The sequence below is a fragment of the Rhinolophus hipposideros genome, assembly GCF_964194185.1.
Source record: "Rhinolophus hipposideros genome assembly, chromosome: 16".
NCBI lineage: Eukaryota > Metazoa > Chordata > Mammalia > Chiroptera > Rhinolophidae > Rhinolophus > Rhinolophus hipposideros.
The window spans coordinates 61071119-61094778 of record NC_138062.1 but is presented as its reverse complement, the minus strand read 5'-3'; the positions used below and the strand labels follow the sequence as shown (position 1 = coordinate 61094778).

Here is a 23660-nt window from a genome sequence, read left to right as displayed (position 1 = left end):
TCAGAGTGTTAGAGGCCACGGCCACGTTGAGACAGCTGGGCATCTTCCCTCAATGCCACTAGGCCGTGCCATGGCCCTTGGCCACTGGCTGGGGACATGGGTGAGGCTGGGCAGCTCAGGTGGAGAAAAGGGTCTGGGTGCAGCGTTTGCTGGTGTAAGTCCCTGTGTGTGCAGAGCAGGGCCGGGCTGTGTGGCCGCAGGGACCTTCAATTTCCACACCTGGGGAGGAGGCAGAAGCAGGAAAGGGGGGTGATGAAGCAGAGGCAGACACCCAATTGCTTTCCATCTTTTTAATTTTCCTGAAAACATCTACCATTCTTTGAAGTTGTATGTTGTTTGTGTATGTGTTTTGCTGTCAATGGCCCCTGCAAACCATGAGCTCAATGGTGACAGCCGGGGGCTGCCTAGGTCGCCCTGGTACCCCAGCCCCCTGCAACAGTCCCTGCCACCAGGAGATGGTCAGTAATTATTTTAGGATCATAAATACAGAGGGGGCTGCACAGAATCCAGCAGCACTTTGAGGGGGCCTGGATAATTTGGGCGGCTCCCACGGCAGAAGGGGTCAGTTCCAAAATAGGAAGTGTCCAGCTGCACCAAGGACCCCGTGGACTTACCTCCAAGACCACGCTGAGATCACTGTCATAAACTATGGATACCCAGGATCCCAGGGAGCTGGACCTGAGCAGACAGGAGGAAATCTCCCTAAGACAATAAGTTCTCGTGGGTGCGGCCTGGGGGGCACTATCTGCAAAGGTGAGGAGAGTGCACAGTGTCCCAGGGTATGAGGGGTAAAGGCCAGGCTCATGGTAGGCACTTTGGAAGTCCTGTGGTGTGATTACTGCAGCCTTGATGTTGTTGGGACCATTTGTGTCCCTGGGTCTCTCCCTGCGGCACCCAATCTCCCTCCCCATTTGCTCACACCCAGCTGTGCCCACTGGCTCCAGCAGCCAGGTGGCCTAGTCGGTGGCCTGAGGCATTAGCAGCAAACCTGGGGCTGAAGTCCCAGAGCATGTGGGTGTGTAGGGATGAGGAGGACCTCACTTGGACCACGAAAGGGACTACATGCAATCCACGACGTGGAACACGGACTCATGGATATGTTCCCCGTGGGACACCAGTTAGCTCAGAGCATACCTACAGCTGAAGACCCCCAAAAGCACCTCAAACTCAAACTCAAACCCACGGTCAGAATTCGGTCCCCTCCCCCCCTCCAGCCACACCTTCCCAGATGAATCCTCTGGCTCCCAGGTCAGACCCGCCCGCCCACCAGCTGCCACCTGGGTGGCCAGGCCCAGCCCCTGCACACATCGCGCACGATTCTGCCTCGCGCCCCACCATACACGCGCCCCGCCCCAGCCCGGCCCCGCCCCGCCCGCGGCCAGCGGGACCTTTATAGGGAGCGCCCGGCCGCCGCGCGCTTGGAAGTCGGTGTCGCCGCCCTCCCTGCCGCCCTCCCGCGCGTCCGACGCCGCCGCCGCCGCCGCCGTCTCTGCGTTCGCCATGCGTCCCGGGACTCCCGGGCCACTGTGGCCACTGCCCTGGGGGGCCCTGGCTTGGGCCGTGGGCTTCGTGGGCTCCGTGGGCTCCGTGGACCCCATGCCCGGTGAGTGGGGCAGCCGGAAGGAGCGGGCGGGGCGGGCCACCCACGTGGGCCTGCCGGGAATGCAGGCGGTTGGGATGTTGGGGGTCGCTGCGGCGGTGGCTGCGGGGGGCAGATGGGGGCGGCTGATGCAGGTTGAATCCGGGAGGGCTTGGGCCCCCCCCAGCCCCATAAGGCCTGAAGGAGGGTCACCAGGAGGTCAGCAGAACAGATGTGACTCTCCCAATTATGATCAAGAATAGTAGTCACAATGACGGCTGACATTTATTGAGTGCTTAGTGTCTACCTCTTTCCTCCCTGAATCCATACAACAGCCTAAATTGTATGGGAACTCTTATCACGCCTGTTTTCCAGATGGGGAAACTGAGGCACAGGGTCATACAGCTTGTAAGTGGCAGAGCTAGGATTCGAACCCTGACACCTGGGTCCTGATGCCCCAGAGAGGCAGGGCTGGGTGGCTGGACCCAGGACATCTAGCTGGAGCCTCATATCTTCCCTGGGCCTGCTTAGGCAGACAGGTCATTAGAATGCCATACCTGCCACTTGGGAGATATCAGGCAAGTAACATCCCCACTCCAGGTCTCAGTTTCCCCTTTTATGAGTGCCAAGGCGCTGAGTTCCCAGAGCTAGTCCCTGGAAGGCACTCAGTACAGCGCCTGGGAACCAGTGAGCTCTCTGGGATGGGGGGCTGTGGCCATTCCTTCCCCCACTTAAGGGTGAAGAAACCAAGGCCATCTGCCCCCCTCACCCTACCCGGCAGCCCCACCCCAGCCCTGCAGGGAGGGAGGGGAGAGCTGAGCCCCCTCCCCGAAGGCCATGTCCCCAGGGAGACAGTGAGCTCATGCAAGGGGAATGTTCCCAAGATGGAGTGAGTAAGAGGCAGGCCAGGCGAGGGGGGTGCTGCCAAGCGAGGGGGGCTCGGAGTGCCCTCGGGTGCTATCTAGACAGAGGGCAAAGGAGGGACAGGCACCTCCAGGGCCCAGTGATCCTGACACATCCAGCTCTGGGTGTCTGACTGATGGGGCAGGGTGCCAGGCCTGGGGGTGGGGGCAGGGGCTTCCCAAGATGGGTTGAGGTTGGCAGTGGAGCAATGTGAGGGTTGGAGCTCAGAAAGAAGGATCTCACAAGGATTCAGAGCCCCTCTTTCCTGCTTGGGAGCAGCTCACCTCGCTGTAATTACTGAGCACCAGTTGTATGCATCCCTGGGGGCAGAAGCTGGGTGGAAGGTCAAGGCCTGGGTGTCAGGAGTGGCACAGGAGGGCACCTCCGGCCCCACAGAAATGGCCCCCCTTGTCCATAGGTGGTGTCTGCTGGCTCCAGCAGGGCCGAGAGGCCACTTGCAGCCTGGTGCTGAAGACCGATGTGAGCCAGGCTGAGTGTTGCGCCTCGGGCAGCATCGACACCGCCTGGTCCAACTTCACTCACCCCGGGAACAAGATCAGTCTCCTGGGCTTCTTGGGCCTTGTCCACTGCCTGCCCTGCAAAGGTGAGGCCCTAAGTGTCAGCCACAGGCCAGGGTCACTGTAGTCGAATGTGGAATGACTGGGAGTGAGCTCCCTGTCTCAGGGGTGTGCAGGAGGTCAAGGCTGCTGGGAGGAGCAGTTGTGGAGGGGTCCCAGGCCTCCGCCTCCCTCAGCTGTGGATTCAGGAGGAAGCTCTGAACATTCCCCAGCTTGGTTTCCAGCCTCTAGGCCTTTGCTTACGCCGCCCTCTGCCAGGATGGCTTTCCCTCCTGCACCCTACTTGGTTGAATTACACTCCTGGGAAGGCGATTTTCCCAACTGACCTATCTGGTTTGTGACCCCACACTCAGTGTTCCCAACTGTCCTTATTTGCCCTTAACCCCACAGATTCCAGGGGTCTGCAGTGGGCCCCAGCTGCATGTTTAATGGACCACATTCTGAGAAATGCTGCCTTCTCCACCAGACTAGGAGCTCTTCAGGGGTTGAAGGAATAGGTCAAGATCTATTCTCTGCCCTGGAGAAGGGGTTGGAGCCCCTACCAGGTGCCTATGGTCAGGGCTGAACCTATAGGGACTCAGAGGAGGTGTAGGGACATGATTTGAAGGTGGGCATTAGAGCCAGGGTGATGGGAGATGATTAGGAGTTTGTAAGCTGGACAAGGTATGGGGGAGAGCATCAGCAGAGACTATGGCCTGGGATGAGGCCCTAGTGGGTGGGGTCAGGGCAGGGGAGCAGGGCGGAGGCTGGAGCTGAGGGCTGCAGACCTGAAGGCCAAGTTGAGCCTGGCCGGCCCATGGGATGTGATTAATCCCAGATCAGCCTGGCTGGGTGGTCCTGACCTCACTGCCATGTGCCCTGGCTCATTCCAGAACCTCCTCTGGCTTCTGGGAGGACAGACTTCAAAGTGCCTGGCCTGGGCATGCGATGGTCCAGGACTGCCCTCCCAATCTGGCCTTGGGGAGGGACACTCAGCCCCCCACTTCAGTTCCCTCTTGCATGAAGCCACAGGGAAGGAGCGTTTCCAGATGTGTGTGGGTGGAGGCACCCAGGTGCAGCCCACATGCCCTGGCAGGGCGACAAACATGGGGGCGTGGGCCATTCTCTTAGGAGCAGCAGCTCATTTTATGCTCACCCAGTAAGGTGGGTCCCTCCATCAGCCCCACTTTACACGCAGGGAAACTGAGGCTGGAATGCTCAGTCTGCCTTTCAGACCTACAAGCAACAGAACTGGAGGCATCCATCCAGGATCTGTTGGAGTTCTGCTGAGGTGCCCCTGGTTCTCCTCCCTCCACTCACCTCTGTGACAATGCCTCAGTTTCCCCCTTTTGTAAAATAATGCCAAAATGGCATGACCTCATAGGATGGCTGTGAGGCTGCGATGAGCCTGGGAGGGACTGAGCGGCAGGAGCAGCCATTAGTGGGGTCTGATTTGCATTTCCGAAGGTCCTGAGCCTGAGTGGGGGCCGACACCGGAGAGAGATTTCCCCTAGTCAGACCTGTTTCCCTACCTGAGAAATGGAGTTGCGGGGCGTGGGTAACCCGATTCAGACTGCTCGGGCTGTGGGAGGCCCCCTCCCCAGGAAATGAGCTTCATGCCAGGCGCCGACGCCCCGCCCTCCCCGTCGCCTCCTCCGGGGAGGTCCTGGCAGGCACAGGGAAAAGACGCTGCCGGTCCTTCCCAGACCCGCGCCTGGACGGGGTGGATCCTACCCCACCCCCGAGCTGACGCAGCTGGGCCCCCCGCCCGCCTTCCCAGAAACGCAAGTAAATCAGGGAACAGATGTCAGCCCGAGCCGGTGGCCCAGCTGCGCAGCGGGATGGTGGGCGGGGCTGGGGGGGACTGTAAGCCGGTTCTTGGACCCACATATTCCGGGTAGAGACGCCGTTTCCGCCCACGCTAAGCCCAGCCTCCAGACACAGCCCTCAGCCTCAGGCGCAGCGGTCCACCCGGGCCGTAGCTTAATCTCGTCCACAGTGGACCCCGCACTCCGACCCCGAATCAGCCGGGACTCCGGACCGCCCCCCACTCCAGCCTGGCCTCTGTCCTTCAGAACAGGGGGCTGGGGCGCCGTAGGCACCGCGGACCGCCGGCCACGCGCCCCAGCCCACCCGCGCGCGTCCTGCGTCCGCAGATTCGTGCGAGGGCGTGGAGTGCGGCCCGGGAAAGACGTGCCGTATGCTGGGGGGCCGCCCGCGCTGCGAGTGTGCGCCGGAATGCGCGGAGCTCCCCGCGCGCCTGCAGGTCTGCGGCTCGGACGGCGCCACCTACCGTGATGAGTGTGAGCTGCGCGCCGCACGCTGCCGCGGTCACCTGGATCTGAGCGTCATGTACCCGGGCCGCTGTCGCAGTACGTGGTGGGGGCCTGCGGGAAGGGCGGGGCCTCCAGTCCGGTGTGCTTAGTAGTGTTCTGTATTGGTCTCGCGGGTTGGGGCGGGTCTTATGATAGGCGGAGCCTAGATGGCTTGGTAGTGGGCGGAGTCTAATAAACGGAGCCCATACTCCCAAGAATGTCACTAGATTAGGTCTTTTGTGGAGTCGAGAATAAGGAAGAGCCTGGTGGAGGTTTGGAAAGTTGGGTTCTAGGGCTCACGTGGGGTGAGAGGTATGGGTGCGTTACTCAGAGGGGCTTCTGGGTGCAATCAGAGTTGGCAGGGTTTGAGGGTGGACGTGGGCTGAGGATTGGGGTCTCGTAGAAGGGATGTGGCTTCTGGCAAAACCAAAGGGGCGGGGCCTGAGGGTGACTCGGGCTTGTGGGCGTGGCTCGTGGTCCCGGTGGCTCCTCTGACCCACCCTGGCGCCCCGCCTGCAGAGTCGTGCGTGCACGTGGTGTGCCCGCGGCCGCAGTCGTGCGTGGTGGACCAGACCGGCAGCGCCCACTGCGTGGTGTGTCGCTCGGCGCCCTGCCCCGCGCCCTCCAGCCCTGGCCAGGAGCTCTGCGGCAACAACAACGTCACCTACATGTCCTCGTGTCACCTCCGCCAGGCTACCTGTTTCCTGGGCCGCTCCATTGGCGTGCGCCACGCCGGCAGCTGCACAGGTACGGGGCAGGGTGGGGAGCAGCGGCGGGGTCTAGCCCCCAGCCCCTCTCTGCGCGCCCATTTCTCTGTTTGTACCTCCTGCTCTGCAGGCATCCCCAAGCTGTCAGATGCCAAGTCAGAGGAGGAGGAGAACTTCGTGTGACCTGCGCGGCGGCTTCGGCCTGGCGTTCAGAGCCTTCCGTTTTATTTATTGCCACAGTAGAGCCTAATTTATGTCCCATGGACACTTCCCAGAGCCTGGCCTGGACCACTGGGGGAAGCCCTGGATCCCTCCACACAGGATATCTTGGAAGGATTGGGAGAAGGTGGCCCGAGGGTGGTCCTGGTGGATGGGGCTCCTTCTGGAGGCACCCTACAGTCCAAGAGGACCTCACCCTTCTGCTCTCTTAGGGATAACTATTAACTATCGCTGCCACTGAGAGGGCTGGGGATTCTCTGACAGCAATTAATGAAAAGGCACCCCAGCCTTCTAAAACATGGACCAGGAGTGAGGAGGGGGGTCCACAGCCTAGGTGTGTATAGATGAATATTCCCAGACCCTGGACAGGCCAAGAAAGCAGCCTCTGTCGCCTACCAGCCCAAGAACCCAGGGCTTTCCTTCCCTACTGCCTCCATTTACCCAGTAGGTCTTGTGAAGGCCCCTGAGAAAAGCCCAGTTTGCCCCCTGGTGGGCACACTGTTGGTGCTTCCTGACATATGCCTCAGGCATGGAGCCACCAGAATCAGCACAGAACATGGCACTATGTCCAGTGGTGCCCAGCCCACTGAGGGTGGAACCCAGGAGTCCCTGCTCACCCACTGACCCCGGTGGGGTGTAGATGCCAAGGCTTCCTGGAGTCGTGTGTCTGAGCAGCATCCCTAGTACCTGCTGCCTTGCCCACAAGTGAGGTCCAGACCCAGGACCCCTCGGTGCCACCAAACCCTCCTTTGTTGGGCCTCTAGGCCCAGTTCCCCGCGGGACCCTCCTCACCCACCAGCCAGGCTCAGGGGTCTTGACCCCACCCAATGCTGGCCTAGGGCCAATTCCCTCCATTTCCCCCGGACTGTCGCTCAGTGCCAACCCCCACCCCCATCCCCCCGCCTTTATGTAGACCAGCAGCTCCAACCAGATATGGACACCCAACAGGGAGGGGGCCCAGCTCCTCAGGTTTGGGGCAAGGAGCACAGGGGGCCAGTGTACTCTCACCCTCTCCTAGCCCACAGGAAGTGCCTTATCTGTGACACCCAGAAAAGTGCCCTTGAGTAGAGGGTTCACCCAAGCCCCTCAACAAAGCAACCTCCCCTGCCCTGGGGTCGTGCCTCGCCAAAGAAAGAAATAAAGACTGTATAAAGCCACCTTGGGGTCCAGACCTGGTCTGCCCATCTCTCCCTGAGCCTCTGTATTGCGCACTTTGGTAAGGGATTACTAGCCTGGAGCCTGGGTTGCTGTTAGTAGTAGTAGTTGCTGGGTTGGTGGTGAGTAGTGGGCGGTGGAAGCTACTGGGGGATAGATATGGGTGTATGTCATTGGAGCAGCCACCAGGGAGAGGGCTGAGGCAGGTGGGCTGGGGTGGGTGGCAGAGAAAGGAGTCCAAGAGAGTGGCTTGGAGGTAGTGGGTCTAGCCAGAACCTCAGTCACCTGGAGGCCAAGGAGACGCTCCAGGAATATGGGTGGACCATTGCTTCTGGTTATTCTTGGGGAATATTGGGGAACAGTGTGTTTCTCCAGGGCCCATCAGCTCCAAGTCAAGTCATTCTTCAATCTAGTTGTGGAGGGAGCAGCTCAGATCCAAGTCCAGCCAGGAATTGAACCGGCAACCTTGTTGTTAAGAGCTCGTGCTCTAACGAACTGAGCCATCTGGCCACCCCTCAGTTAACATTTTATTCAGTTATTTTGGCCCTTTTTGTTTGGAACTAATGCCCATCCCCCCACCCCGGGCTTCCTGGGTCTGGGGGCCCCCGTGGACCCCCTGCCTTGGCCATAGAATTTTCCAGGCTGGAGCTGTCTGCATCAGCTGCCATCTGTTTTGTATACCCAGTGTTGTGATTCAGGCAGCTCCTTTGGAGGCCATGCCGGTGCTGCCGAACCACATCCCATATCCAGGTGATGAAGAAGGACACCTGCGTGTACACGTCAGGGGTCTTGGGGTCACAGCACCAGAGGCCAGAAAAGGAGACAATGCCATGGGCCCAGTTCCTGCACACCAGCCCCACCCCACCCCCAGTCTGCCTGGGGATGGAGAGAAAGGCCACGTCTCTCTCTCAGCCTTACTTCCAGGAAAGGAGCTTCTACGTGTAAATCCCACCAGGACCCTTCCCTGCCCCAAAACCCTCCCATGGCCCCCTCGTTTTCTTACAGCAAAGACTAAACACACAAGTCTGCAGCCCTTTGCTCATGGCAGCCCTCTGATGGTCTACCTGCCTGGCATGCCTTCTTTCAGGGCTTAAGGCTCCTTCAAGTCTCAGCTCAAAGGTGCTGCCCTCAGGCCTTTCTGAATCCCCACTGTGAAATTCTTGCCCCTCCCCTCCCTCCCTCCCTCCCTCCCCTCCCCTCCCCTCCCTTTTTTCCCCCCTCTCTTCCCCTCCTTCACCTTCCCCTCCCCTCCCCTCCCCTCCCCTCCCCTCCCCTCCCCTCCCCTCTCCTTTCCTCCCCTCCCCTCCCCTCCTCTCCCAGTCCTACCACTCTAATTGTCATGTGGAATCAGCTTTGACTCTATGAAGTGGCAGTTTTATAGATGGAGAAAGTAAGGTCCAGAGAAGTGAATTTCCCAAGGCCACACGTCTGGGAAGGGACTCAGTCTGGATATGAACCCAGGCAGCTGGCTTCCAGAATTTGCGTTCTGAACCACTGCCCTTTTCTGCCTAGAACAAAAGATGCAGGGCCAGCGTTGCCCGTGGTCCCCACAGGCTACTACATCGGAGGAGGAGCTCTTCTTTTGAGGTCTGCTACCGCCACCTACTGGACACTGCTTATAGATACACAAGTCTGTAGCTGTGCAGTGCACAACCTGCACAGAGTAGCCCTATGACCCTGGGCAACAACCTGCCCTTCCAGGGCCTCAAGTGCAGCAGTCATGCCTCACTGATCAAAGGTGAGCTGGGACTTAGTTCCCAAAGATCTGTTCTGCGCTTACTTCTGCGAGCCTTGGTATCATATCGAGCAGAAGCCTCGCCGCCGCCCGCAGTCCCCACTGTGGGTGCAGAGCATGGCAGGGCTCAGCAGGCCCTTCCAGGAGCTTTTGCAGATGTCCAGGCCCTGCACACGGACCTCGGCCTCCATCAGCCCGGAGGCAGCTTCTCAAAGTTGGACACAGATACCCAGCCAGCCACCTGGCACTGTGCCCCAGCCTTGAGTGCCCTGGTGCTCCTCCGCGGCAGCCCCAGCAACCCCACTGCAGGACCCAGGATGGCAGAGCTGTTCAGCTGCAGGGAGAGACCACCCCCAACTGTCACCTCTGCTCCTGACTCAATTTACCCATCTGTGACACCTGGTTTGTTGGCCTATGGAGAGAAACCAACAGCGGCATCATTCGGCTGTCAGAAGGCTTACTGCTTTTGCCAGTACGTGTCTCCCCTTCCTCCCCCCCCCACCCATCAGGCCTCAGCCCCTCAGACCAGGACTGTGGCCTCCTCTCACCACCCCCTCCCAGCTGCCCAAACAGTCTTTCTCACCAGCATCTCCTTCCCTGACGTAGGCCCTCCTATGGCTCCCAATTGCCCTCAGGATAAAACCTGTCAGCTGACCATTCAACCCTCCCCTCCAGCGAGAATGAATTTACTGCCGTGGCCTGGTCCCACCTCCATGCTTTTTGCTCGCAGTGTACCCCCTGCCTGGAGCACCTTTCCTATCCATCTTTCAGGTCTCAGCTTAGACATCACCTCCTCCAGGCTACAACACGTGCGTCCTCTGGGTTCCCATCTGCCCCTGTTAAGGCCAGTTTACCCAGCTGCCACCCTGTTAGACTGGAGTCTCTAAAGGGGCCAGTTCTGGGGTTTGTTCATGGCTGTGTCCCTGGTGACCGGCACACAGCTGGCACTCAATTAACAGTTACGGAATGAATGACTTGGACCCCTGGTTTTGGTACACACTCCCTGACCTTGGGGACATCCCTGACTGTCCCCCAGCTTTGGTTTCCCCCTGGGCACAATGACATGGATGGATCGGAGCAGCAGGTTCCAGACTGTGGCTGCTGACACTCACTGCCTCCTTCCTATTTGCTGGGAGAACCCCACACCCTAGACCCTCCTGTTCCCAGGGACTCGTTTTGTCCTCTCCATTTTCATTTTTTACATTTGGAGGGCAAGGTTGGGATGTACTCCCTTTAAAACGGAGGCCCCCGGGATGCCTGGAATTGTGGGAGGTGGTCCAAAAGAACGCACTGTCTGTGTGGGGGGACTCCCACCTGTAGGAGGAGCCGCTTCCTGCCAAAAATCCCCCCAAGGACCGAGGGGCAGGGATTGGAGTCTTTCACGGCAGAAGTGCCTCACTTGTTCCCTCTGTCAGCCTGAACGCAGAGGTCTGCTGTGTGTCATAAATGAGGGGAAAGTCTTGCCTGCGAGGTTTGGAGGAGGCAGTGAAGGATGGTGAAGTAGCATATGTGCAGGTGTTGCTGGCACGTGGACACAAGAAAGGTGGAACAAGGAGAAAGGACGGGGAGGGGACAGTGGCAGGTTGCAGGATGGACACTTCAAGGGATACTTCCTAAGAAGGGGATGCTGGAGCAAAGGCATGACCTGACTCAGGTGTTTCAAGCCAAGATTCTCTGGCTGTTTTTTAAAACATGTCCAGTCATCATGGGGGTTGCGGGGACAGGCCAGACCTATGTCCAGTTCCCCCCTCCACGAAGCTCACCTGCAGCAGGCAGATGTCATTGGCATGAGTCATGGGCCGATAGGGTGCTCGATGACAGCCGGGATGCCAAACAGCTGCTGGGTGGGCTCTGAGGTGCGCAGGGCATGGGCCCCTAGCACCACCAGGCCTGCTTGGGGGTCTCTGCAAGGGGTGGGGGGGACGGCCACCTGTCATGGGCCTCAGTCTCCCCATCCGCAAAATGGGGGTGGAGCAATCCATTTAATGCAATGTCAACCCCACAATGTCTGTCACCACTCCCACTTTGATTACAGCATTAACTGTAATCATTGCAATATTAATTTTAATAACTTATAAACTATGTTTAGAATGAATTGAATGCTTATTACATTTATTGTAATTCCCAATTATAATATTACCTCTGACGAGGGTCCACACAGGCTTCCCCAACACGTGCCCCTTTGGCATGCGAATTCTTTTGAGCCATCAAGACCCTGCAGGCCCATGAGAAACTTCTGTCCCTCCCTTAACTACTTGCAGGAATCTAAATTGGGGACCTTGCCCATAATGAGTGCTGTCAGCGGAGATAAGATTTTAGGACCTATCTAGAGGGCGGGGCATGCTTCTACTTTCTGAGCATCTGCTCTTCTTATCGGCCTGAGAATGGCCCTGCTCCAATCTGATGCTCCAGACCCCTGGCCTCGTCCATAGCTTTGGGTACCACATACCCCAATGTTCCCTGTGCATCTTGGAACCGGTCATGTGTGCGGGGTTCCCATCTGTACGTATGTATTAAATTAGATTATTTTCTCTTGTTCCTCTGTCTCATGTAGACTTAATTATTAAACCAGCTGGAAGAAGCTAAAAAGGTACAGGAGAATTTCTTCTTCCAACAATTTCAATGTTAACGTTAGCAATTATTACAATAATATACTTAGACCAAGCGCAGTGATAACATCTATTTATTGTCACGAAGGTGGCTCCTTCAGCATATGTCTTGTGGCCGCCCACCCTTTTCCCTTTGCTGTCTGAGAGGCAGTGGGGTCTATCGTCCTGCCCATCCCCTACCTGGAATGTGGCAATACCCAGGCCAGGAACACCTCCTCCCCTGCAGTGCAGTTACAGCATCCTAGGGTCCTAAATGGCAGCGGGCAAGGGGAGAGCCCCCCAAGGTGGGCTCACCTGTTGTTGAAGCAGTGGGCAGCTGAGACCACCCAGCAGGTGAGGAGCCACAGTGGTGCTGGTCCTCAAAGCTCACTGATGCCATCTAGGGATGGGAGTGGGGTGTCACCTCACGGCCCCCAATGATCCGGGCCCCCCAGTAACCTGCAGGTGGGGTCCGGGGCCATGTCAAAAGAGGGGCAGGAAGAAGGGCTAATGGGGGCAGCTCAGGCACAAGATGGCATAGGGGTCAAGCTGGAGGAGAAAGAAGCAGAAATGGACAGAGATGGAGATGGAAAGAGATGCAGAGAGACACAGAGAGCGAGTGCGCGACCAGGAGCACAGTGAAGGCCCTCAAGTTTGTTGGGAGGGGGTCTGCACCCCAGAAAACCTGGGCCTGGGCCCAGTCGAGACCCCTATGGCCTCCTGCCCCACTCCCCACTGAAGCCCCAGAGGGCAGTCAGTCGGGGGGCTGTGTAGCAGCACCAGGTCTGGGCCTGCATGGGTGGCACCTGGGTGTTTCCTGCGGTGGGTCTGTGTGGGGGCCTTGGGGTTCCTGGGGAGTTCCCAAGTGGAGTCCCTGGGGACAGAGGCATCCAAGGTGAGCACAGGGCGTTTACATGGAAACCAGTTGCAAGTGGTCCAGGAAGGGAGTGGGGCGGCGGGTGCCGTGACTGCCCGCCTCTCCTAGACGAATGGGAGCTGCAGGTACTGAGTGGAGAGGGGAAGGTGGGTGGTGTGGACGCCTTTCTGGAGGGAGAAAGTTCAACTCAAGCCCGCTGCTCTAGAAGATACACCTCGCCTTGTCCCACCTGCACGCCTTTGCCGGGGCTGTTTCTATCACCCAGGATGCCTCCTCCCACCACCTCTGCCTGGCGGGATTTCCCCAGCTTATGGCGCCATCTCCTGGCTGGTTCCCTGCAAGCCGATGCCTGCATGTCCGAAGTCTGGGGTGTGAATGCCCAAGAGGCCCTGGGCAAGGTATTGAGAGCCACCGCGAGGACTTTGGTTTTCCATCTGAGGGAGGTGGGAGCCCTGGGATGTTTAGGACAGGGAAAGGCCCGTGAATGGTTTGTGGGTATGAGAGAGATGTTCCTAGCAGACCCTCTTTATCGACAAAATGCATGCACCATCCCTCAAACCTTGAATCATTTATTTAATAGACCAAAGAGAAGCTCTTTCTGTGAGGACAAGACTTCTGCATGCCCAGAACCTAACAGTGCCAGGCACACAGGAAATGCTCCATCAATCTTTTTGGACTGAATGGATTCAGAGGACAAGGGGCAGCGATGTAACTACTTACAGCTCACTTTTGCTGAGTGCCTGGGGCAAAAACTACTGCCCACAGGTCAAATCCAGCCCACCACCTGTTTTGTAAGTGAAGTTTTATTGACACACAGCCACACTAATGCCTATCTGTATTGCCTCTGGCGGCTGTCACCCTGCAATGGCACACCTGAGCCCGCAGTGCTGAAAATATTTACTATCTGGCCCTTTACGGAGTTTGCCAAACCCTGAGCTACTGTGTGCTGGGCCGTGTTCCAAACCTTTCACGTATACTCATTCTCCCAGCTGCCCTAAGAGGTAAGGCAGCTGGGAGGTTCTTTGAGGTTCAGAGAGGTCAAGAAGTAGACCCAGGGTAACACAGCATAGGTGGTGCTAAACTGGGACCCGAACCCAGAGCCCCTGATGTTTGTCAAGGTCTTTCTGTTTGCTAATTTATCTCATGGTTTTAGTGCTAAATGAATGCACATTCATTGTAAAAGGGGGAAAATGAAAAGGCTTGTAAAGAAAGAAGTAGCAGTTTTCCTGCCCCCTCAGGGCTGCATCCTGCAGCCTCTTTCTCCAGAGCCCATCCAAAACTATTTCCCTTTGCACACACCCATTTATTGAGCCCTGTTGAGTAGAACCATTTTACAAGAAAACTAAGGGGACTGGAAGAATCTCCCTCTCCTGCCGCCCCCCTTCTCCTTTCCCCTCCCCCCAGCCAGTAAGTGTGTTCAGAACCAGGGGACTAGAGTTCTCACAAGAACCTGGGAGTTCAGGGTCACAGTGTACACATTGGCAGTGATAGGTTCTGCCTCTCTGCTGGTCTGTGGGGTCCACATGGTGACACATGCTGCATGAAGACCTCAACACAGACTTCAAGAAATCAAGGGGAGAGCAGTGGGCCTGGATGCCTCTGTCTGCTGCCTGCACCTGCTCCCCTCAGGATCTCATCCAGGCATCCTAGTGCCAGGGAGTCCCGCCCCTAACCCAGACTGGGCCTCACTGTGAACTCCAACCTGGGCACCCTTTGTCATCCCCACAGTTCCCATACAGGGGCTCAGTCTGGAAATGGAGGGACCCCAATACCTGTCACCCCACATCCCATCTGCCGGCAGTCCTGTCGGCTCCCCCTTCATGATCCACCCAGAATTCACCTGCCTCTCAGCCTGGTCCAGAGTCTGTCATGTCCTGGAGGTGGGGGTAGGGGGCAGTTCAGCTTCTTTCCAGCCTCTAAGCCTCTCTCTTTGCCCTCCTTGATCCACTCTGCACCTGGCTGCCAGAGAGGCCTTCACAAAAATAAACCGGGTTGGTCCCTCTCCTGCTCTACACTCCCGTGGCTCCCCAGTGCCCTCAGGAAAAAGCCTGAGCTCTCCTTGCCCCCCACTGTCCCCTTCACTCACTGTGGCCACACAGGCTTGCAGCGTGCTGTAGGAGCTGGGAGGTAGACTTTAATCATTAACCGTCCTCCAACCCCAGGCCCAGGCCCAGGCCCAGGCCCAGCAAGTGCTCAGAAGCTCAGCAACTGCTGTGTTATTGCTCTTCTTCCTCAAAGGGCCCGGCTCCCTCCCACCGTCCGCCCCCCCCCCCCCCAGTTCTTCCCCCAGACCACCAGACTGCAGCACAGACATCAGCTCCCCCCAGCGGCCTCCCGGACCTCCCCCGGGTCCCACTCGTCCTTCGCCCGTTTCTTTGTCCCCACCCGCTCCCCCCTGTGGACCAGGACCTGGGAAGAGACGGGATTTTGTCGCGGTCACGGCTAGGTCCCGAGCCAGAGCGCTGACCCTCCTGGCCGCCAGCATCAGCCCCTCTCGGAGATGTGATGAATGACTCGGGGCGAGGGACGGGACACCGCTGCTGGGAGGTTCCGGCCGGGCCCGCGCGCAGGGATGGGGGCGCTGCGGCAGCCCCAGCTGCCGGCAGGAGGCGCAGCGCGGACCGCGGCGCCGGGAGGTGGGAGGGGACCGGGCGGGGAGGAGAACGACAGAGAAACGCTGTGGCAGCGGCGGCGACGTGCGCGCCCAGCCCACCCCCCGCGCCCGCCGCCCGGACAATAAACAGCCGCGCGCGGAGCAATGCCAGGGCGGGTGCCGTCGCCCCCGCGCCGCGCTGCCCAGGCCCCCAGGCCTTAGCCCGCGGATTCCCAGCACCCCCGCCCGCGCCATCCCCCGTCCAGCATCACGGACCCACCCGGACCTCAGCGGGGAAATGGAGTGAGTAGGCGCGCTCCAGCCAGGGCCGGGGACTCGGAGGGTTGGGGACCCGAGGGAGGGGCGAGGCCCCTACTACATCCCCCTACCCAGGGTGTCACGGCCCCGCGTGGAGAGGGAGGTGGCGAGGGGCTTCCGGGACCCCCAGATCAGCTCGGGCGGGACCGGGCTGGGCCACATCTGCTCTGAGGCCTCACCCCGACCCGACCCCAGCGGCCCACGGCCTCGTAGGAACTCGGGCAGTAGCGGCTGGGGGCAGCCCAGGACACTGGGAGGGGGAGGTCGGTGTCTCCGCCCGCGCCCCGCCCGTGCTCTGCCCGCGCCCACTGGGCTAGCCCCGGCCCTCCGCCACCTGTGGGCGCCCTGGAGTGATGAAGCGACCCCTCCCACTGCACCGGCCAGGCCTTGAGTGAGCCCCCCCCTCCGCCAGCCTGACCTCGCTGTTCTCTGCTCCCTAGACACACGCGCCGGCCAGTCCTCCCTCCGTCTGGCTGCCCTCCTCAAGGGTCTGGAGTGTTGTAGGGAGCCCCTGCTAAGGCCAGTCCAGCCGCCAGATATCCCGACTTGCCGCTGGAGGGAGGGGTTTCTGTCCTGGCTTCCGGTCTGGGATGTGTGAGACCGGAGGTCCAGGTGCTTTCCAACAGGGGAGCTTGGGGCTGATTCCCTCCCGGGACAGTGTCCCCAAGATGGGGCCCCAAATGCTGTAGCCAAGAGGACGCTAGCACCCGGTTCGAATGGAGTGGGTGGTCTGGGTCTGTGTCAGGTTCCTGAGGAGCTGCTGGGCAGCTGATGAGTGAGTGTGCGTGGTCATTTTAGACACAGGGTCATTCTTCCTGTGTCAGGATGGCCCCCCCACGCCCCCACTACCACAGGTGGGCGCTGGGAGGTTGTGGGGTGTTTTTGCAAGGGCGGGGAGTGGGAAGTAGGTGTCTGGGGACTGGCAGTGTGCCTCCTGTGTGCAGGGGGCCACAGCTGCCCTGCTCTGGGCCAGGGCCCTACCGTACCAGAGGCCTGAACATAGAGGTCTGGCCAGTCCAGCTCTCCCTGCACTTCCCACTGGGTGTGTTTTCTGAGCAGCCAACTTCACTCCAGGGGTTCACCCGTGACCCACCACACCCTCAGCTGGGTGGGAGCCCCCGCCTCCCACCCGCCCTGGGAAGGCGACACCCAGTGTCCTCTGCTTTTGAAAACTCAGACAAAGGCCTGGCTGCTCCCCACCCGCCCTGGGAGCCCAGCCAGGGGCTCAGGGGAGCCCGAGCCTGGACTTGTCTACACTATGATACCCCACTTGTTTATCTGCTCTGCTCCCTGGGCCCAAGGGGAGTCCTTGGGCCTCATGACAGCAGGCCCCGGGCAGGGTGTGGCCATGGGCAGGGGGGCTGCCTAAGGAGATGAGAGGTGAAAAGCAAGGAAAACGCCCACCTAGAGTAGAGGAATGGGGAGATATTGTGGTTGGACCCCACTGTTTCCTTTCCCATCACCCCTTTCTTAGGGTGGAGACTGCTCCAGGGTCACACAGCACAAGTAGGGTGCCCTGCCCTGTGCCTTATTGATTTTGGGTCAGATGTGGCGCCATGTCCCCCTGTTAGGTGGATCACTGGCTTTTCTGGGTACAGAGATGGAATGGGACTTGGTGTTACTTGGCCTCAATAGCCATGAAAGAAAGTGTCTCCCCAGTGCTTGAGTTGACGATGGTGGGGAGAGGCTCCATCTGGTACTGACCCTACTGGAACACCTGCCCCTTGCCCCTCGTCCTTTTCCAAGAGGGCAGAACAGGCAGGTTCCAGACACAGAGGCAACAGCCACTAGAACGTGTCACTCACCTCATCCCGTTTCCAAGGATTCTGTCACCAGAGTCACGGGAAATGGTTGCAGCTTATGGCGGTGCCTGAAAGTTTCTTTTAAAAATAAATTTGAGAATCTGACAAAATTTCATCAATTTAAGGATTAAACTAATTTTCATTAGTTTACAAATTTAAGGAATTATCAAAAACTAGCAAGTATCTAATCACCAAGGCCATGAGAGAGATGGCTGATGCTGCAAAGGTGGGACAAGGGTGGGGGTGGCAGAACGTGGAGACACTCCTGGGGCTCAAGAGTGGGGCTCAAGAGCTGGGTGCAAAGCTTGCCCTGCGGAGGATTTGTTGTGTGGCCCCCGGGGAGGTGCTGCTCCTCTGGGCGCCTAAAGTAACGATATTTTAGCTTGGAGCAGCCATTGTCAGATGTCCAAGTGCTCTCCTGGGTGAGTGCAGCGCACCCTGGACGGGAGAAGGAGAGGGAAGCTGGGACAGGATCTTCCCAGATCCCTTCCCCCCTTAGGCCTGGACGTTTTCAAGGAGAAAGTCTCCATTGGTTGCTAACTGGGTCTTTCTCTTTTACACTTGCTCATCTCCCTTTTTAATGAGAGGCACAGCCAGTTAAAAAGCAACAGTATCTAGTGATAATTGAATAACAAGCTTTTGTTTTCATTGTATCTATTCTTTTTTTAAAGATTTTATTGGGGAAGGGGAACAGGACTTTATTGGGGAACAGTGTGTACTTCCAGGACTTTTTCCAAGTCAAGTTGTTGTGCTAGTTGCAATGGCATCCATCCCTTGGGCGGGACTTGAGGAATCGAACTGACAACCTTGTGGTTGAGAGCCTGTGCTCCAACCAACTGAGCCATCCGGGATGGCAGCTCAGCTCAAGGTTCCATGTTCAATCTTAGTTGCAGGGGGCGCTGGCGGGATTGGAGGAATTGAACTGGCAACCTTGTGGTTGAGAGCCCACTAGGGCTGGTCCTGGCCGCGTGGGAATCGAACCAGCAGCCTTCAGAGTTAGGAGCATGGAGCTCTAACCGCCTGAGCCATCTGGCCAGCGCCCAGTGTATCTATTTTTTTCAATGTTTTTACTCTGATGTTTGTGGCAGTGGCTCCTGGTTTTCTCAGGCTTAGTAACAATGAAGCGTTTCCTTTTAAAACAAGCATTTGATTTAAACAGTGAGTGAGGTAAAGGGGAAGGAACATTGAGGATAACACTGGAGGTAACGGCAGGGACATGGGATGGTGGTGAAGTGCCAGTGTCATTTGTTCACTTAGCAGTCATTTAGTGAGCACTTGCTCTATACCCACGTCCTGTTCTGAGTGCTTTGTGGGAATTCGCTGGATCCTTACAGCAGCCCTGGGGAAACCGAGGCACAGAGAGGTGATATGACATGCCTGAAACCACACAGCTAGAAAGGGATGGGACTGGGATTTCTGGGTGGCCCTCTTAGCTGCCAGGGCAGGAGTTGCACATGGGGAAGGTGTCTTTGTACCTTCCTGTGTCCCAGAGGTTGTAGTCTGTGGAGTTCCTCAGTACCCTGGCATCAGCTTTTCAGCCTAGTTGGTGGCTGTAGCTGTGGCCTGGGTCCCTGAGGACATCTGATCCTGCATCTTCCTCTTAGAGACCTCTTCTGTGAGTGCTGATTCCGGAGTGGAGCATGGAAAGGAGGTGTCCTGACTCCTTATGAGACTTTGGGCAAGTCATTTGCCTTCCCTAGGACTCACTTTTCACATCTGGTGATTGGAGACATGAGCCCACCCAGACCCTTCCTGGGTGGGGTTCAGTTAGAAGAGGGGTGGGTGCTGCACGGACTTGGACCCTGTAAGCACCACCTATAGCCCCATAATGTTCAGGGAAAAAAATCACATCACCTTTTTCCAAGTCTGGGACCCTGTTTACGTCCATCCTTGCTCCAGGAAGCTTCTCATCTGATCATTTAAGAAACGCTCCCTGCTGACCATCCTAGCCCCCTGCAGGATCAGAGGGACCTGCAGGAGCCCATGGTGGGCCTTCCTTGAAGTGTGGGGGAGGGTTTCCTGATCCATTCCTTCATGGACCTTTTCTGTGAAAGATATTTAAATATTTATCCAGGCAGGCAGACCGGAGTACCTGGTGGAAAGACTGGCTTGCGTAAAGGCCCAGAGGGGGAAGTGCTGGGAGACGGGGGTGCTTTGGTTTGTGTTTTTCGGGCCAGATCCTGCTAGGCCTGGAGTCTCCAGCCTGGGGCCATGGGGAGCCATCGATAGCGTCTGGGCAAGGAAGGAGCAAGGGCTGATGTCAGGCACCAGAAAGGGGCTCTGGTAGCTGGGGAGGGGCAGCTCAGGGAGGAGCAAGTCAGGGCTGAGCCTGGACAGGGGTTGTGGGGGCAACTCAGGGAGAAACACTGAGCCAGGGAACCAGGGCCCAACATTTGGTTGGGCATAGATCCAACTTCATATTTTGTGGTGTCAGAGCTGCCCACAGGGCCAGGCCAGCCTGGTTAGAAACGCAGCCCAGTCTCTGGATGCCAGGGAGGCTAGGGGGGCCCTAGCCATGCTGCCAAAGGGTCCCTGTGCAGTGTAGGATGGCTGAATGGAGGTCTTCCTGTCTGAGGAGTATGAAATCCGGCTGGACTGTCTGTCTCCTGCCTAAGGCTTTCAAGCAGGAGTTCAGGGACTGTCAGAGCCCATCACAGGGACAGTCTGGATTAGGCTGGAAATCGGGAGGGGAGCCCAGAACTTGTGGTGGGCAGACTAGGTAAGCACCAGAGTGAGGGCAGATTGGGTGGAGTCGCTTCATGGACAGGGCCAGGCTGGGATTATGGGGGGCATCAACGGGGGGGCCTGGAAGGCCCCATGATGGGCAGGTGATTCCCTAGTTAGTTTGTATCGCACTCTTTTGATCGCGGAGTCTCAGAGCAGGGCCTGCAAGATCTTCCGATGCAACCCAGGGTGGGCGGGGCCCTATCTCTGTTCCCAACCTGGCTCTTGGTGAGAAGGTCAGCATTTCTGCTACATATAATGTATATATTTATTTTTACCAGTGGATTGTGTGGAGATACCACTCATACACCACACAATCCACCCACTTAAACAGTTCAGTGGTTTTCGGTAATTTACAGAGTTGTACAACCATCACTTCTATCAAACATTCCAGAACATTCCATCAAGTCCAAAAGAAATCTCATCCTCTTCAGCAGTTCCTCCCCCTATTCCCCGCCCCAGCCCCTGACAACCGTGAACCCACTTCCCGTCTGTGGATGTGCCTGTTCCGGACATTTCACATACATGGAATCACACACTGTGTGGCCCTGTGTGTCTAGCTTCTCTCATGAGCCCCGTGTGTTCAAGGTCCATCCACAGTGTGGCGAGTGTCAGCGCCGCCCTCCTTTTCACGGCCGAGTGACACTCCCGTGTGTGGACGGGCCATGTTGTGTTTGTCCATTCATCATTGATGAATATTTGGGTTGTTTTATATATTAATTTGTAAAGTCACTTCTAAGGTAGTTGGAGCTTGTCCCTTGTTCTCTGTTAGATGTGGGGAGCCCAGGTCCTGTTTCAGATAAATGTGACAGAGTTTCTTTAAAAAGAAAAAAAGGAAATGGTCATAGACCACATGGTCGGTCCATGCAGATGACAGGAATATGATGAGGGAAGGACACCTTTAGGTGAGGGCCTCCTCTGAAAATTGAAAGACCCTAATTGACTTGCTGGTCCAGTCCAAAAATCTCAACATTTACTCCTACCTGCTGTGTCCTGGGTGTGGAGACATGGCAGGGACAAAAAGAGACAGTTTACTGTCCTTGTGGGGAAATAAAGAAACAAAATAAGTAAAGGTCCAGGGTGTTGCATGGTGGTGAGAGCTGGTGGGGGTATTTGGAGGTGAAACTGAATTAGGCAAGTCAGAGGAGGCCTAAAGGAGGAGGTGATGTCTGAGGAAAGGCCTGAGGGAATTACTGAGGCCTGCGGGTGGAGGAAGAGCAGGGGCCGGAGCCAGTGCAAAGGCTGTGGGGCGGGGACTGGCCTGGGAGTGGGGGCTAGGCAGGAACCAGAGGTCTTTAGGGCTGGTCTCGAAGCTGGATTTGCCCTGCATCCCGCCTCAGGGAATGCCTTTGCCTTCAGTGCCTCCATCCATGTTCCACTGCCCTTCCTGTTTCGAGGGCCCAGGGCAGGGTCCATCTCCTCCCCATCCCGAGCCCAGGTTAATAGGCAACAGGTTTGTTCCTCTGGGTCTGTGGCCAGCTCTGACCTCAGTCTCCACTATGGGGGTGATGTCTCTCTGCCTTCAACCTCTAGTAAGCTCTTGCCTCATGGGCTCTTCACCTCAGCAGTGACAGTAGTGGTCCTGGGGGGTCACCTGATGAGGGCAGGAGACCCGGGAAAGTTTCCTGGAAGAGGGGGCTATGCATAAGCTGTGCTTGGAGGTGGAGACGGGAAAGGGGAAGGTGAGAAGCTGATGAAGGGCAAGGAGCAAACAGAGGAGGGCTTGAATGGCGACTGAGAGGCTGAGGTTTATTCAGGGCGATGCAGCTGTGGGAGGGGGTTCGGAGCCAGGAAGGTTCTGGGGAGACAAAGGCCCAACAGGGAGCTGGGAACCAGAGGGTGGAATGGGGACTTCCCCCCACTACATTTCCTGCCCAGTGGGGGAAGGGGCCCATTGAGCAGCAGGGCTCCCCCTCTCACCACCACCTCCCAGCCCCTCGTGACTCTGCCACCTCCCTTTTCCAGCCCCCTCACCCCCACCCCCATTGCCAAGGTCGTTGTCAGCTGTTTCCTTTCATTTAGCACCGGAATGTTCCAGCGCTGGGCTCTGAGCCTGCCTGAGCCGGGACCCCCTCGTTCTTGCTGGAGCTGCTGGGGAATGGGCTCTGGAAGGGCGATCCCCTCACCGGCCTCTTGCCCTGCCGGTCCTGCCCGCTGGGTGACCTTGGGCCGGTTGTGTAACCTCTCTGGGCCTTTACAAAATAAACGCCCCACAAAGCTGAGGCCTCTGCTGGGCTCGTTGGGTTTGGGCCTCATTAGCTCATCTCCTGGAGCAGGGATTATCTCACCCGCTGGGAGCCGACGCCCTCGCCTTGTCCTGGGCCGCCCACATCGCGGCTCCACCCCAGAATTTGCTCCAGGCGCCTTAAAAATAATCCTGCAACGACAGGAGCCAGCGAGCCCTGAGGGTGGGCGTCTGGGAGGAGGGTATGTTCCCCCACCAGCAGCTGCAAGCTGTGGCCCATTGCACAGTGAAGCCATTGGAGGTTCAGAGACGCCAGCGATTCCCCCTGGGTCACACAGCCAATGGGGGCAGCTGCCACGCTACTCTAAATCCTCCTCATGCCGCTTTTTGGCCAAAATTGAGCTTCTCTGTCCAGCGCTTAAGATCTTTTGTGATCTGGCCTCTGCTTCCCTCACAGTGCCCTCGTGAGTGTCTGAACCATGCCTCTTCCTGCCAGACCTCAGGGAGACCCTGTGCTCCGTTTGCTGAGCCCGCCTGTCTGGGCGCAGGCGCTAACGTCACCATTTAGCAGCTTGTTCATCCACAGAGAAAACGAGTGTAATCCTCCCCACCCCGCCCCCGCCCCCGCCCCGCCTCGCAGGACTGTCAGGATGGACGCGTAGCAAAGGCTGTTTACAGGCTCCCTCCACCCCAGCCTCAGTTTCGCTTCCTGTAAAGTGGACCTGAGACCCGCCTGGAAGGTGGGGTGCGCCGAGGAAGGTGTCCTTATTTGTCGCTGTTTCATGAGGGTTCTGTGGTCCTATTTTGTGTTATTTTTCGGATTTATGATGCTGAGCATTATCTTGGCTTGACCTACCTCGCGCCAGGAGCGGGTCCAGTCCACTCCCCGGTAGAAGCCCCTCCCTGGACGGGCGCCCCTAAATCCGGAAGGGAACCTCCACCCCAACAGCCGGGGCGGGGTAGACCCATTTATCCCTCTGCCTCCCACCCTCTCTAGGCAGCCCCTCAAGCCCAGGGCGGGAAGCCCCTGAGCCCCCCAGAGCCGGGCTGGGGGCGGGAGTTGCGTGGCGCCGGCCCCACCCCCGCGTGCTGGGCCTCCGCGTTACCATGGGGACGGCGCAGTTGCCAGGACAACCGCCTCCCCCGGGCACCACCATCCATCACCAGAGGCTGCGGCGCCCTGGGCGGGGCAGGGCGGCTCTGGCGCCCCCGGGCCTGAGAAGGGGCCTTGAGCGTGGTGCACAACTTGAGCCTCTTGGGCTGTGACAGAGACGCGGATGGGAAGGATGGAAATTCTCTTCTTGGGTTCGCCTGACCTTCCCCTGCCCTGATTCGGCCAGCAGGGGCAGGCCGCCCAAGCGAGGACACTGTCCGCCTTGTCAGCTGCCTGGGGAGCTGGCCTC

General features: G+C 58.0%; 3 protein-coding genes across 12 annotated transcripts in view; 2 read left to right on the top strand and 1 right to left on the bottom strand.

Annotated features, from left to right (window-relative positions):
• Window positions 1–1422: 1422 nt before the first annotated feature.
• On the top strand, window positions 1423–7456 carry FSTL3 (follistatin like 3; the record flags this gene model as incomplete). Of its 7 annotated transcripts, none has more annotated exons than XM_081076394.1 (5): window positions 1423–1603; window positions 2901–3086; window positions 5196–5411; window positions 5874–6101; window positions 6192–7456. In XM_081076394.1, 5 exons carry the CDS (start codon window positions 1501–1503, stop codon window positions 6242–6244), a joined length of 786 nt encoding a protein of 261 aa, XP_080932520.1. In that variant the 3' UTR covers window positions 6245–7456. The 7 variants fall into 7 exon arrangements, with proteins under 7 accessions (XP_080932520.1, XP_080932518.1, XP_080932517.1 ...); XM_081076392.1 differs by having other exon boundaries at window positions 1427–1603; window positions 6047–6101; window positions 6192–7438; XM_081076391.1 differs by having other exon boundaries at window positions 1501–1603; window positions 5874–6383.
• A 260-nt stretch (window positions 7457–7716) lies between these two features.
• Window positions 7717–15483, bottom strand: PRSS57 (serine protease 57; the record flags this gene model as incomplete). Its single annotated transcript, XM_081077416.1, is given in 10 exon segments — window positions 7717–7720; window positions 8117–8307; window positions 9239–9363; window positions 9366–9504; window positions 10934–10977; window positions 10980–11074; window positions 12074–12119; window positions 12122–12158; window positions 12162–12265; window positions 15045–15483. Coding segments are annotated over 10 exon segments (1224 nt in total).
• Window positions 15282–23660, top strand: part of PALM (paralemmin) — a 23711-nt gene continuing 15332 nt past the window's right edge. For 2 of the 4 annotated variants that reach the window (XM_081075758.1, XM_081075759.1), the window contains exon 1: window positions 15295–15531. In XM_081075758.1, coding sequence (XP_080931884.1) covers window positions 15527–15531 — 5 coding nt within the window. In that variant the 5' untranslated portion in view covers window positions 15295–15526. Of the gene's footprint in view, window positions 15532–23660 lie in introns of all 4 variants that reach the window. The other 2 variants (XM_081075760.1, XM_081075761.1) reach the window with 2 other exon arrangements.